The sequence below is a fragment of the Scomber scombrus genome, chromosome 1 (genome assembly GCF_963691925.1).
Source record: "Scomber scombrus chromosome 1, fScoSco1.1, whole genome shotgun sequence".
NCBI classification, from domain to species: domain Eukaryota; kingdom Metazoa; phylum Chordata; class Actinopteri; order Scombriformes; family Scombridae; genus Scomber; species Scomber scombrus.
The window spans coordinates 32,108,613-32,124,952 of NC_084970.1; the positions used below are offsets into that span (position 1 = coordinate 32,108,613).

Consider the following 16,340-nt stretch of genomic DNA (forward strand, 5'->3'; position numbering starts at 1 on the left):
TCAAAATAATGAGCTGAGTTTTAGCGACCGTGGGGGTGTGTGTGAGAAAGAGAGAGAAAGAGAAAGAAAGAAAGAGAGAAAAGATAGAAAAAAAAGGTCATATGGGAAGAGGCGCTGTGACTCTAATCTTTAATTGTTAGTTCTTACTGTACAAACTCTCCTCTTGCCTACACTTCTCTCCTATCATTGCTGTCCATTCCTTTATACTCTTTACCTTTCTTCTCCTCCCTCCCTCTCTGCACCCTATTTCTCCTTTCTGCTCTTTTTAACATGGTAAGTACTGTATGCCTTAATCTTTCTTTTCCTCTTTTTGATCTCCCTCCTCTCCTTTTCTATACTCTCCTCTCAACATATCAAGTCTCAGTCTCTTCCTCACTTCAGCTTTCTTTTCATCTTCCTCCTATCTCTTTTACATTCTTTACCTCCCTCTCCTCCCCTCTCACTTCTCCTCTTTCCTTTATTTTCATTTCAACATGAAAAGTCTAAGACTTTATCTTTTCTTCCCTCCTCCTTTCCCCCCTCTCCTTTACACTTTATTTTCTCATCTTCCCTCTCTTGCCTTCCCTTTTGTTCCCTCCTTTTCATCTTACTCTCCTCTGAATATGGTAAGTCTAAGGCATGAAGCTTATCTTACCTAAATGAGAGTGCAATTTCCTTCGCACAGAACCTGCCCCGGGTTTCTTTCATTATGGCTCTATAGCTGACAGCCACCTACAGTTTGTTTATTCAATGTATTTACTGAATTACTGGTGGCTATTTACCCTGTAGTACCTCCCTGCCAAAGCAGTGGGGTTCAGGCAAATTGGCATGGCAGGTGCTCTATAGCAGACACACCAATATGCTCTGATAGGTATCCGAGCCAAGAAGCATTCATACCGGGTGGAAAGAGAGGGAAACAGAATTATTGCCGAGGCGCAGCCTAAATCAGCATCCGGCAGACAGGCTGTGTTTACTCTTCACAGCGACAGGGGACTGGTGTGCGCACGTCTATAGAAATAGCGATTTGTGCAACTGAAGGAGGAAGACATACCTTTGCAAACATTACAGCATCTGCCATCTGGTAAGATCTGTTCACCGACAGTGCAGTTGAGCTCCGGACAAGTTTCTACGACTTTCACCATCAGGCCGTTCTGCAAGGACAGGACAAGACATAGGCAGGGAGAGATAATTATAATGCTGCTGAACAAGTGGAACACCATAAAGCATTCAATGTAGACAAGGGGTCATAAGTATGGAGGAGTGACTGTCCTTGCCAAAAGTCACACACAATATGAACCGTCTTGGGGATCAAACGAGCAACACTCCAATTCAACTTAATTCTCCAACCTTTGGGATATAACATTTATTTCAGCAAGACCTTTAAGACCAAATACATCATTTGACCACAGACTCCAAAAGGACATATAGAATCTTTTTCTGTGCTTTCACAATCTGTTACAAATCACTATGTTGTTTATGATGTGACAACACTATGTTAAAGGTTTTGTTAAGTTAAGGCACAACTTAGATTTTTGTTTAGTGAAAGATCACCATAACAAATTATCACTTTGTTAAGGACAGACTAACATGCAATGTGGGTTAAAGTTACTACATCCTTTAAGTTAGGTGATCTTCATCATGGCTTGAATAAAAACCACAAGGTTCTGGGGACAATTGCAGCTCCTGTTTATAAAAAAATGTGCTGACTCACACTCGTAAATGTTAATCTATACACTTCCATGTGCCGTCATATGCATGGAAACATTCTCTCAACTGCACCACTGCTCTGAATAATGATTATTATGGCCGCTAAATGGCATTTGACACTCAGAGGTAATTATAGGTTGTTTTTTGTGTAACTGACATTAAGACCGATAGTGTTGTTTTTTTTCTTGAGTAGACACACAATATGGATTATTGTAAAATTCATTGAACTTGATTTGAAAGCATGCTGAGCACACATTTTTGAAAAACAATAATATTTCTAATCATGTACACATACATGTCACTGTAGACACAAGTAGGCCTATGTTCACACATTTTCATGCACCTTTCACCCTTTGAACTTTTAAACATATAGAGTAAAAATATGGTTTGGTTAATCTTACAAGATGGTTTCACATGGAAACCAGCAGAAATATGGATCTTATGTCTATTTTGTCCATTTGTACACACATTCAGATACATGCAGCCCTGGGTTTGAAACAGATTTCAACATGAATGGTGTTTGGGGCAGGCAGCATGGAAAACAACAAGAAAAATAGTGCTACATTAAGATATGATTTAAATTAAATTGTCCGAAACTCAGTGGTCTGTAAAATTAATACATAACTGCACAAAACATATGTTCCATGATAAATCTGTAAAGAATATTGTCGAAATCATACTGACCATTGTAATGTAGTCATATAATGACCCGTCTCTATTGAATGCCTGGCTCTTTGTCTCTCGAGGGAATGTTTAAAATATCAAATCTTCATGTTTTACAACCCTGCAAATGAAGCCAAATGTGACCTCATCTAATGTCTCTATGTTTAACAAATATTTTCAAAACTCTCTGACCTAATAAAAAGACGTCTTTGTATGCTCTGTCATCCCAACCATATAATTTGAACTTCACACAAGGTGAGGATGACACTGTTTTTCAAATGTATTACACCACACCGATCATTAAAAGGATTAAAAAGGATGTTTTCAGATGTTAAAAATCAGGGTATTTTAAGATGCTCCTGACAGAATGAGGCTGCCATGACAACAGGGAAGGCAGGATGCAAAGGCTGTATATGCTGCTCACATTCACGAGAAGGGCAGGAATACAGATAGCAGGTAAGGTGCAGATATGTGCCACCAAAGGAGGAAAACAAAGGTAGATAAAACTCTGTGTCATCTTCCCCTGGGCCTTCAAAACAAATAGCAGACACACAGCCATAGCAGCAGCCTGGTTGCTGGATCAGAGCTCAGCTGGTTCCCGCGATACCTCTCAAGGTCTGAAGTATTACCTCAAATCCCCAAGATGCTTTTCTCCTTCAAAACATGCTCAAATCATTTTAAATCATACAGTCAATCTGCACTGTGAGCCTTTTATCAGTCACATCATTTTCCCATTAACTAATGATTATTATTCATGATAAACTAATCTTATTTTCAGAAAATCGATTAAAGATGTGCTTTTTATATTGACAATGGATTAAATGACTGTGTCTCATTTTAAGGGTATCACTTGTGGTTATTATTCAGTGAAGAATTGCACAAACTCTGTAGCTTTATAAAACTGTTTAGCTTCCTTTAGTTCATTTTTTTGATGTTTTTGTATTATTATTGAGATTTAAGCATGGCTATAAAGAGCTGGGCTTTCAAATTTGATAGATCACAGAGAAGTACTGAATGTTGTCACAAATGTACCAGAATAAGATTGACAAGCAGTAAAGACATCCTGTTTGCAATACCACTACAGCTCTTTGTTCTAATCTTACAGCCCTCAAACTCAGCTCTCACTCCATTTCAAGAAAGCAACAGGGAGCTGTTTTCATCAAATTATCACTGATGAACCACTGCCTACCAAGCAACAGATGGAAAAAGTTAGCGACTAGCTGGTGAAGAAAGTGTAATATCTAACTTAAGAGTTGGTGGATATCAAAACATAGCTAATATATTCAATTTACAATAATGTATGACAACAAAAAGTAGCAAATCCTCACATTTGAGAAGCTGGAATCAGCAAATATTGGGTATTTTTGTTTAATATTTTTGTTTTAATAAACAATTGATCAATTATTAAAAATGTTCAGTCCTAGTTTCATTATCCATCATGTCAGGCAACACTGATGAGATCATTACCGAAAACTTCTCTGCACAGCTGTATAATTTAGGAGGATGCTGATCAAATGAAGAGCTAATGTAAAATAACCTAAAATGAGAAAGAGATTGGCAACAAACCAACTCTGTACCCAGTTCATTATTTTTTTCATTTATTTTTTGCATTTTACCAACTTCTTTCTCATTTTCTATCCCATGTTAAACATATTACTTTTCAGAGGCAACTAACAAGTGTGATAAAAACAGACCAAACAAATTATTTACTCATCATCTCAGATTCATGTTAATAATAGAGGTCAAGGATGAAATCAACTGGAACACGAGAGAAAGATCAGCATCAGTCTCAAAAAATCTCTCTCTCAAAAAAAAAAACTCAGCAACTGTAACTTCACATCATTAATCATCAACACTTGATTCCATATCAAGACACAAGTGCCCAATCTGCATTTCACCCATGAGCCAACCAGCCACTTAATTATTATTAGTTGGTTAAATTAACCCATAAATGCAGCTTGCATTAATAATCAGGTGACTTAAACTTTTCATTTCAATGCTGGTCTTACTCCCATTGTTTTGCCCATCACTCCTATTAATTATCTGAATATTTTAGGCATCTGTTTCTTCTAGATCACAACTCTACCAAACACAGCTGTATCCTGGAGTACAGAACAAGCAACACAACATCTGAGTGTGTTATTTGTCCGTAGAGATGACCTGGCTCTAAACTGAAAACAATGTCTGCCTAAAAGGTAGATAAACTAAAAACTGATGGAAAGTAATGAAGTACATATGATTAGTCTTAAAAGGCTTAAACATGCAACAAAAAAGGAAAAAGAAAATCACCAGTATGACACTGATAGTTTTAGCTATGGACCAGAATGATCCGATTCCTTTGAAATATCCTCCCTACATAGTTTATTATGGCCTCATTCCTCTTGCTTAATCTCTCCATATGTCAGTGCATATATTTATCGTAGCCTCTCACATCTCCTACCTCTCCCACTGTGAGGGTGAGAGGACAGAGCAATGGTCTGGAGAAAGATGCAAGGTTACAGGGCAAATCAATAGTCTCCAAAGGCCTTCTTCTATATGTGAAATGCAGAGATCACCAATAAATTAATGAGTTCTCATAACAAAACACACATGTGCATATACATAGTTTAGATTTATGGACCGTCTTGGACCCGGACGCTGACACTAGAAACCACTCTAAAATAATTTGACCACAAACTGCTCATTTAACAGCGTACACATCCAGGAGTAGGATGGCTATAATTGCTTGAAGCAAAGCTTACAAACAATATAATGATGTTTCAAGGTCTCATGGAGCCAATAATGAGTCCAGGAATCCACTGTGTGGCTCTTTGTAAGCAATTACATGCATACAACGCTAATTTTCCTCTTAAAACAGTGTCTTTAAAGATAAATGGCTGTTCAGTGAAGAAACCTCACCTCTGTTCTAGAGTGAACTGGAATAATGACTTTAATTATAATACACCCAGTGATGACGCTCCAAATCAAATCAGCCCTTTGTGTTGCTATATTCATAAGTTATTCTAATTACCTGGCTATCTCGCCATTAGAAGGAAGAAGAAAGGCTGATTAAACAGAATGGGGGAGGGGAGGAAAACTAACAAGGCATGTTGGTTAATTGAATAACACACGCAGCAAGCAGTCCACCACACAGAGTCATTACACGTTCATGCTGAAAGTGAAATGCTGCATGATAATCTGATTGTACCATAAAAGATTAACGCCAAGGAAAGAATTGTGCAGAAGAACAGACGAGGAGGTGTTACCTTGCATTCCCTGCAGCTCCTGGATAAAAAGCGCTGGCCTTCAGAAAAGGTCTGGCCCATGTAAGTACATTTCGCTGTGGGCAGAAAAAATAGAACATAACTACTTCTATAACACTATTATTGGAAGTACAGTAGCTATAAAATATCATAGAATGGAATAATTCCTCAGCTGCTCCTGTGGTACTTTCAACAACGAATGAAAACTGTTTTTGAGATTGACTGGAAAAAAAAGAAAACAATGTTTCCAGCCTGAATTTCTGCATATTTAATTCCTTTAGAAACAAAGTTGTTCTTGGCTGGTGTGAATAAGCGGAGAGAAAATGTAAGAGCGCATTAAGAATACAACAGAGGAGGCCCTTCTGCATATTCCTCTGGCGATAAAGCAGAAATAGAAAATGAAGCATATGATATGAAGTCCTGCTTTCCTCCTCTCCAGGGTGCAGGACCGCGGAGCGCTGAGTCGCAGCTCTGGAGCGCAGCTCCCTCGTTCGTCTGTGCCAGAGCTCTGATGTTCACATGGGAGGAAGAGGAGGATGAAGGAACGAATGGAGGGATGGAGGGAGGAAGAGGAGGGAATTATTCAAAGATGGGCTATGCTTAAGGGATGTAGGGTTTTTGCATTACAGCAAGAGACACAGTTGTCCGTTGGTATCTGAATAGCTTCCAGACCCCTGTGTGCTTTATACCAGAAATAGTGCTTCCATTTCAGCCTCCATGCAAATCTGTGGTCTTTGTTCTCATATAGTTTATTTTAGTTTCACTGTGACAGCAGAACATCAACCACCAGGCATCTCTCTTTGTCTGTACAGTGATTTTGATTTTGGCAGCAAAAAACCATGAAATATTATAAGCAATCAAGCTGAGCACGTGCACACATACACGCGCATGCGCGCACACACACACACACACACACACACACACACACACATACCAAAAAAAACCAACAACAGTGGTAATTTGTCAAAATACATAAAACAAATAATGACTGTCTCCCTGGCATGATATTTTTATAACACTACAAAAAGTGTGGTCAGATTGTCAGATTATACATTTACTCTATCTGTGACAGAAAGCAGGAGCAACAGGAAATAGTGTAGTCAGGGTTGCAAATATAAGCTTTCAGGCTAAAAGCAGAACTACACAACCTGACACTTTTTCTAAAAGTTTAATTGTCACTACGTAGTATCAATGTCCCTCAATTCACTGTAAGCATGCAGCATGTTATATCATCTTCAGCATCTTTTTATAATGCTTTGCAGAAACATAAAAGAGCAGCAATATCAACACTACATGGTACCTGAGCTTATTTTTGGAGGTGTGGATGGTATTTTTGTGCATATGCAAAGGGTTTTTTTTGGTGAAAGTGTCTCCTGCTACCTGGTCCACACTTACGTCTGCATTTCTTGCAGCAGGTCCCATCGATGTGTACAGGCAGTGCATCCTCTGAACAGTTTGCCGGAGGACAGAAAATCCTGCGACACTCCACCACACCATTCTGCAAGAAAATGATTTTTTTTAAAGCAAAAAAACATGGAAACATCAGAAGCAGAACTCAGTGTGAACATAAATTTGCCTGTGGCACTGCCAAAATCCACACTGAATACATATCCCCTATTTTTCAATTTACATTTACACATGCATTATTTATCTGCAAAAAAAAAAAAAAAAAAAACTTTACCCCAGCACATCAAGAGTTAACATACTGCATATATCACATGCAGTGTACTTTATACTTTCTTCAAATGTACAGAACAGTACAGCCCAACCCTTAGAGTCTAATGCTGCAGCAGTGTTATCATCATGCAAACCAAATCACAAACTATCCAGAATGCCACCTTCAGCACTGCAATCTGAAACTGAAAGATATCATATTTACAATTTAAAAAAATACATTTCTCATAATGTCACACAATCAGGTAACAGATTCATCATCGAGTGCTGGATGGTGGATACTGAAGCCGAGTGGCCTGCTGATAGCAGGTAGTTTGCCTTCATTTTTGAGGCTGATATCTCTCTCTGCGTGCGCCTCTTCATTTCATGAGTCATCGGAAATAGTTCCCCCAGGACGCCGCGGTTATCAGTTAATGGTATGTCTGCAGGAGGAAATCAGACTGACTAAACTCCACCCTGTGCTTGATGTGCAATGATGCAGCAAGTCTAATTCCCTGGGGCCCCGGATGGCCTGTTTCAACACATTTCAAAGTCTGGCACCGATGTATGAGTCAAGGCAGGGAGGCTTATTAGGGGGGCGCTTATTAGGGGGCGGGCGAGAGGCAAGAAGGGAGGATGCTGGGGCTGGGAAAGAGGGAGATAGGATTGGAAGGCAAAGTATTGAGAGTGAAGGTAATAAGGATTGTAGTGACTTTCCATTAAAGAATGAATCCCCCCTCAGATCCCACTAAGCTGTTATGTATCATCTATCTGTGATGCTGAGGGTGAGGTTATTTTCTTATAAATCCTGTCATTTGCCTTTTTGCTCTAAACCAATTTCCCTTCAGTACTCCTATTTTTACTCTGGTTTCACACGATACAGTGCAAAAATGCTATGGAGGCATTTTTGTCCTATTTTAAGAAGCGAGGAGATCTACAACCAGTGTGACAGTTTCAACCAGTTTCAAATACAATTTGATACAAAATGTGCAGGCTTGAGTTTGAATGTTTTACTCAATATAATGAAGAGAAACAAGCTCATGTAGAATGAAAAAAAACCCCAAAAAACAGAGCTTCATTCTTTGATTGTGAAGATGAGGGTGACACTCACCTTACACGCACAGTTCCTGCAGTTCTCCGGCTCCACCCACAGCTCCTTATCCCTGTAAACCAGGCCGTTGGCGCTGCAGGTCCTCTCGCAGTGACAGCCCTCCAGCTGGGTCAGCCTGGATTCAGCGTAGTTCAACTAGGGACAAGCACACAATCACCAGAGTCACTCAATCAAATGCCTTAATGTACATTTTAAATATTTAAGAATCTGTGTGACTAAGCACTATTCAGATGTGCTTAAATGTAATTTTCTCCCTTTGCATGTTTGATTGACCCAAAACTTTCTGCCAGCATGATACATTGTATAACAATGTATTTGCTTCCCACTTTCAATCCAAAACGGTTTGATTTCCACTTTTTCTTTCCATTCACTTGATAGCTCTATTCCTCGGTTCATCATTAACCTGCAGAAATTGAAAAGGGCATTCTAATTGGATGCAGATGGAGGACACCTCATGTGGTGTTCCTTTCTAATATCCCTCCTGTGTTTCCCCCTAGCGTTACCATCAACTCCAGTTATAAATAAAGTTAAAAACTGTCTTAAACTGTACAGTACTGCCTTCACATGCTAATCTTCATCTTCTGATAATATACACTGTACTTGGTCGTAGGATCTCAGTATAGAAATAGACAATAAGGTTTGGCAGTCAGTTTTGAAATGTTCCCACACAACATGTATGTGTACCCGTCGTGGAGTCTTACAATGTGAAGCAGATCACAGAGTCCACTGGTCTAAAAGCAAACCAGCTCCTATCCTGGCACTGATCCAAATTGTGATAAATGTCACCTAGGACCAGATGATCTCACCCACATGTTCTGGACATGTGCCAACCTATCTCTATTTTGCAAGTCTGTCTTTGACTCACTCTTAGTCATCATATCTGCAGCTGCTAACCCTCACAATTAGCTGGCCTGCTTGGTGTCATACCAATTGACCATTCACTACTGTCCTATTTGGTTGGACTTTTGAGAGCTTGTCTCACATTGTTAGCAAGCCGTGTTGTTCTGCTGCACCTGAAAAGTCCTCATCCCCTCTCATACCCATTGGAGAAAGGATGCCCTAACCTTTGTGAAATTGGAGAAAATTAAACCTGCTTTCTGTGACTCACATAAAACTATCTAAAATTTAGCAACCCTTCTTAGAACATGTCAGTTCCCTTCAGCTGGATGCTGAGCGACCTGCTATACTGAACCAACATCCTTCATCTCCTGGCCGAGTACTCTTTATGTATGTGTGTGTTTTGTGTTGAAATTCCACAAATGAATCATACATATAAAAAAAAAGGTCTGAATGTGCAGGCTGGTTAACCCTTTGCCCCACTCATTCGCCCTACAGCATAACCCGGTCGGCTTTCACAGAGAGCTGCTCCAGTGGGAACTACTCATTAGAAGAATAATAAGTAATCATCATTCAGCTCATGCTGCAGACCTTAGGCTATAATCTACAGAGGAATGACAGACAGGACTGACAACCCCGATCATGCCTCACCCTTCTTTTATTCCTACATACTGATCAGCCCGTCTTCTTCAGCTTTTTTCAAGCTTAACATGCTTGATGTTTGTCCATCTTTGACAGACAGAAGTGTCACAAGACAGTGTTTCCTGACAAGTGAACTGATGGTCATGCGAATGATGACTGTTGCTTTAGAGAAGGAAAGCTGTTAGTAGTATGATGTTATAGTGCCAGAAAACCAGCAATCAATCTCCTATCAAGGTTGACCATGGTTGTGATTTTCCAAACATAACCTCGCACTTACAGTATGAGTCATCTTTTTCTCGTATGCATTTTGGCACAGTTGTTTTGACTAGAACATTTCAGAAATGTGTGAAAATTGTTCATCAGTGTTCCTCAGTGTTTCCCAAAGGTAAAATATTCTGCTTTGACAAACAGTTGACAGCCCAAAAATATTCTGGTTTAATATCATAGTGGACTAACTAACCAGAAAATATTCTCATTTAAAAAAACTTGAACCAGATTATGGCTTTCTTCTTTAAAAAATGACAAAACAATTAATCAATTATTAAAATGGCTGGTGATTAACTTTCTGTCACTAGACAAATCAATTGATTGACAAATTGTTGCAGCCTAGTTTAAGCTGATATTTAAGCTAAGTAGAAAAGTCGTCAATAATCTGCAGCTTGTCCATCCACCTGTTTGTTTATATGACATTACTCAAAGTAAAAATGTACAGTATCATGTAAATTAATCACAAATTGCAAACATCTTGACTTTTTTTCCCCCTCTGAAATTCAGCATCTACTGTGATTTAATCTGCACATTTGTGTTCCAGTTGGTTATTTTTTAAAGCAGAACAGCCTGCTGTACTGTATCGGGGCTGCATAGTTACCCAAACCAAAACAGCAATTCACATATAAAGTCAACTATCTTTACTCTCTGACTGACCCACATACAGTACAAACTATCAGAGTCTTGTTTGAAAGGTGAGAAGGTGGAGGAATTCAAAAAGCTCCAATTGATCTGCGCAGCGTAGGTCAACTCAGCAATTGTAGGCCCACTTAAGACACTCAATGCTACTCTGCCGCTTTGTGTCCGCCCCCTCTGCTCCTCAGGGACCTGCTCAGGTCACAGTGTCAGAGAAAGAGGACTCACCATGAAATGATAGAGGCTTCTCAGTTAAAAAAGAAACATGCTGGATACCACTGAGGCTTTTTACTTCAAGGTGAGCAGTGGGGGTATGCCCTGTCAAAGCCCTAAACAAAATGTCTGAAATGCAATTTCAAAGGCTAGGAGGCTGCCTCCAGGCACCACAGAGGAATACCTTTCCTGTACAACGTGAGCATCAAATGGCAAAGTGATACCCACAAAGGAGTCAGAGGCTAATAGGCATGTATCTCCCATGTTTGATACATGAGGTAGAGAGACACGAGTGAAATTATAAAACAGCTGAAGACAAGGTCCAATTGAAGGTGCATTTAACACATCTGACCCAGCTCTTTTTTTTGTTTACCTGCTTGTCTGGAGGATATGTCAAGCATTTATGAATACATTTCCATACATTTCTGGGGACCAATCAGTCTTGGGCCAAGAGACAATTAAACTTATTTCGTTGATAATCCAGATCTGGGATGTCTGTTATTAACTAATTAGAATATTTTTGCAGTAACAATGAAACAAACACTGAGACACTGATACTTGACATCTAAATGCGATGCTAAGTGTGAAGGCTGAATATATTAGTGCGTACTAAAATGTCATGGTGTGTGATTGTAATGGTGTGATTGTGTCTGCAGTAAGTAGGAGAATTGTTCTTTCTTTAGCCTTCAAAGGGCAGCCTTAAAGCACAACACAGAGGAAGCGAGAAACCAAAATTGTTATTGCATCTGTAAGTAATTTTAGAGGGTCAGTTCCCCCGTAATACTCACTCACCTCTAGCGGTATCTACTGCAGACAGTTTAGGGTTTATTTTTTCATATCTGTCTCTGACCTTGCTGTCAAACATTTCCGCACTATTGGTCAAATATAGTTTTTAAAAAAAAATGTTGACGGTGAAGTCTGTGGATTATCCAGAGTACCAGGAACACTGATTCTGGAAAGAGATGCTGCTGCTGACTTTGAAAATGTAATTTTGAAAAATGTAATGTAATACCAGTTATTGAGAGTGGATAGAGAGGAAGACTGAAGTCTGAAATCCTGGACGAATACAACTTTCTGGATGGTTACATACCACTAAGAGTAGGTGAGAATATCTTAGAATGTATAATCTATATTGTCGCCATGGAGAAAAACTCCAAAGACCTATTTCTACTGCATGTTTGTGTGAAAATAGCCATAACCACATATCTGCACTCTCTCTGACACACACACACATGTACTAGATGAAAATGTCATTACACTAATCCCCACACAGTGCATGGCTACTGTCATCTCACCTTTTCTTGACACTCAACATTGTGCACTCAGGACCGAGCAATTATTCATCCCTGTGCTGAATCCCTCTATTCTCCAGCACATAAAGGCAAAAAGCCATTTAGAGCTTGAAATGACTGCATCTTCCCTGCTGCGACTCGTATGAGCAACGAGGTCAGGTGGCGATAGGTCGGGGTGAGTTAATGTGAAGGAGTAGGCGTTGAAACAGCAGTAGGGTAATGTTCTTCATTTCACCCTTATTTACACCGAAAATTATTCTATAGCTCGCCTGCCCACTGAGATGTCCTTGCTTCATTCACTCCCACCTGATAGCACTCACTCGTGCGCACAGAAGCACACGGACTCCATCTCATACAGAGTCAATCACACACACTCGCGCACGTAGTTATGCAGATGCTTAGTCTTATAAGTGGTTCAGGCTCTTCCCCATGACTCCAGGGCAGAATGTGCACCACCCGTTGAGACAATATAGCCTCTATTTGCTGACACCTTTCTGAACTCTGAATGTACCCTGTCCCTCATGAGCGTGTTTCTACTAGTCTCAATCTGGCTATCATCACAATAGATAGCAGATAGCACAGCAGGATAATAAACATTATGATTAAAACGTGTTTTTATCAAGGTAAACAGTATATTGCTTATCCCAAATATAGATGCAGCTGCTCCTTTGGTTTGGTTAATATAACAACATACTGCAACACATTCTCACGGGTCAGTATTTAAAGTTTATAATGTTGGTATGTAAGATAATTATAAATCTTTTACAGATCTAAATCTTCCCATATCACAATTCCTGATGAATAAATTGTCTGAATCCCATATAATTAAAACAGATTGTGATTTATCAAGAAAGAAACACACATCAGAAGTGAGGAAAATGAGAAAGAAATTATCATACGCGTATGTTTTCCTCCAAAAGATACATGCTGTCCTTTTTTCTAGACTACATGTATCCGATTCCTGGAAATAATACAGTAGTCACTTTTCTGATTCAAACAACAAGACATTATCTCATAAAACATTGCTCGTCCTTGCCGTCTTCCTTCCTTCCTTGCTTTATTCAACTGATATAAAAGCACCAAACCCCCTACAGGGTGTTTATCTGATACCACAACAAACTGTACTCTTTTATTTCTTCTTTTTTTGGCAAAACAATCTGAACTGAAGGTCTTTTTGGTTCCACTGCACTGAGTAAACTCAGTCTGCTATTACGGAAAAAAATCCCTATGACAAGCTTGTGAAAGTTAACTGCTAATTATAAGGTCAAGAATAACCAACTGCCATCCCTACTCTTCTTTATTGTCAATACTTTTCCTCAGTGCTTGATATTATAAGGCTAAAGTTCAGGCATTTATATTTTCCTCTATTGTTACGACGCTGACTTTTATATCCAAAATGAAATCGATTGCATTGTTTCCTGTCTTTATCCAGAGTGACTGCAAGCTGCGAAAAAACAAAACCATGGAAGAAGATTACATGGGTCCAAGCGATTGTCTGTTTGCGGCTCCCACTTACATGCATATTAATATCTCTCTGTGTTTGTGAATATTTAAAAAAAATAACTTCACTACCCGCTCACAGTAGTAATTGACAGAATAATCATATTTACAGAAACAGATTAAGGTGCGTGTTAATTTAGTTGTTTTTGTTTTCCTACAATAACTATCTTTTTTTATGTGCGTGGTCTTGTTGAAATTAAACAAAAATCAGATACTGACTTTAAAGGATGAGCTTCAATGAAAGCAGAAACGAAATCAAAGTATTCTGCTGTCTCCGGCTGTAGCAGAGACGGAAGTTATTTATTCATTTTTGGTTATTTATGTATTTGTTTGTCAGGCTACAACACAAACAAAGGTATTAGTGTATCTTTTAATTGGAACAAAGACTTTCACTGACATGGTTGCTAACTTTGCATAGTTCCCATATTGAGTTTTTCAATATAGTACACACTCTGCTTAGTTTTTGTGCAGTCTGGTGAGCTGTAGGTGGTTAGCTTTCTGTGTGGGAGGTCTGTCATTGTTCTTACCTTCAGGGTCATCTTGGCAAGTAGCTCCTGAAGGTCCATGATGCCTTGCACCAGGCTCAGGAAATCGCTGCAGGTCGGACAGGCTCATTGGAGAGAAAAAAAAAAAAAAACCAGAGAGAGAGAGAGAGAGATACGAGAAAAAGAGCAAAAGGGAAGAGTTTAGATAAACAATAAACCAAGCAAATGAATAGAAATTATTAGCTTGTTGGTATTTATTTTGACACCGCTCAGCTGGCTGCCAACAGCAAACAAAAGGAAAGCCTCACATATCCGTTTACTCTTTGTTTTAGGCTTGTGGTTGGTATTAGTATCAATAATGCAGAGACAAGGTGTGATTACATGCTGTATTGATCAGTGACAGAGACAGTTGCACAGCAGTGGCCTTGTATCTTAATCTGACAGTAAACAGATGGAGAAACAGTGGTGGGGAGAGAGGAGGCTGCACTGAATCTGCATTACAGGAAAAAGGGAAGAATACTCGAAGAGAGGGAGATGAAGAAATGGAGCGAGAGTTTGTCTGTGATCAGTGGGGAGAGGTCACCACCATCTGAAACGTAGCTTATTACAGTCCAATTTTATAATGGCACAGAGTAATGAAGAGTGTTACTTTTTAATCTCTGTCTGGAACACTATGTAGGACAGAGTCATCATGGTACTTACTGCGGTTAAGGTTAGGACACTGAGTGATGTAGCCATTAGGAGCGAAAATCAACTTCACATCCTGGATAACGCCCTGGAAACACAAAGGGAGGAGACAGAAAGAGACAATGATACACTTGGTTGTGGGATGTATTTTTGGATCTCTAAAAGTTTGGTTTATCCAAATTTTAGATCACACTCAAGCGTTCCTATTTCTTTGGGAAGGAAGTAGTGGTGGTTAGGGTTTTTGACAAGGACATCAGTGATTTATGCCAAGTAATAGAGACACTGTTCCCATAAAAAAGAGTTCCTTTTGCATTTCTTGAATGTCACTTTAATGCTACAAGTAGTAAAAATAACCTCTGTCATCGGGGTGGAGGCAGAAATCTCAGAGATAGATACCTCAGAACCTTTATTTATTATATCCAAACTTGGCTATATATCAATTAAAGCAAGTGATCTATATGTTTTGGGAAGGATTGGTTTTATATCATTTGGGCACATGTGTGATATTAATCAACCATGTCCCCATCTTTCCCTCATATTTTTCCAGTAGGCTTCTGCATTTATTCAGTTTCAGAGCTTATTAGAGATTCAAAAATAGAAGGTATATAAAAGATATTTGATTATTTAAAAAACAAAAAAACAAGAAACTTTATCCATATTTTATTGTTCACAAGCTAAGTGGTTTGCATATCCGAGTTGAACTATAAAAGCACTCAGAGAGCAAACACCACCACCAAAGATGGAACATTTCAAATTCATTTTAATAATTTAAAACGTTTAATCTGCATTTTGCAGATCTGCATAAGACCTCACACAAACAGAAAGCCATAAATATACTTAAATCTGACAACAACTAAGTGTATCAACATAACCTACTGTTATGGAGAATTTGTTTATCAATGGTTAACTTCATCAGTGGAGGAAGTGCTCAGGAGCTTAATATATCTTACACTGAAAGGGTTTAGTTAAAAAATAAATGTGTTTAGTGTCAGTTAAATCACACCTACAGGGGAAAAACTGAAGTTCATTATGGTAAACAGCCTCTAAAGATGTGTGGACCAACACACTGTATTATCACATTTGTGTCCTTTCATGCAAGGAATCTTTCTTAGTAGGGAAAGCAATTCATATTAAAATTGATTTGATAGTGCATGTATTTTAGAAATGTAAAATAGAGAACAGCAAACGAGGAAAAACATTACTATGCACCATGCATATACGTATCCATTCCTAACTGAACTGAGGCAAATATACTTTACACATAGGCAGAAATAAACAGCATATAACTGAGGAGTTCACTTCTCCAAAAAGGTCTGTCTGTCAATCACCCTGAATGACAGGCTATCTCCAGAGGTCCAGAGCTGGTAAATAGAGGACTTCATGATGACCACAGGGAGCAATTTTGGAAAAGAAAAAAAAAGAACAC

At 38.9% G+C, this 16,340-nt stretch overlaps 1 protein-coding gene across 1 annotated transcript in view; it reads right to left on the minus strand.

The window, feature by feature from the left end:
* Positions 1–16,340, minus strand: part of LOC133996859 (protein kinase C-binding protein NELL1-like) — a 251,799-nt gene that overhangs the window by 149,100 nt on the left and 86,359 nt on the right. Inside the window, exons 6-11 of the mRNA XM_062436724.1 lie at positions 14,930–15,002; positions 14,270–14,352; positions 8,356–8,490; positions 6,987–7,089; positions 5,595–5,668; positions 1,031–1,130 (exon numbers count right to left, since the gene is read on the minus strand). Coding sequence (XP_062292708.1) covers positions 1,031–1,130; positions 5,595–5,668; positions 6,987–7,089; positions 8,356–8,490; positions 14,270–14,352; positions 14,930–15,002 — 568 coding nt within the window. The remainder of the gene's footprint in view (positions 1–1,030; positions 1,131–5,594; positions 5,669–6,986; positions 7,090–8,355; positions 8,491–14,269; positions 14,353–14,929; positions 15,003–16,340) is intronic.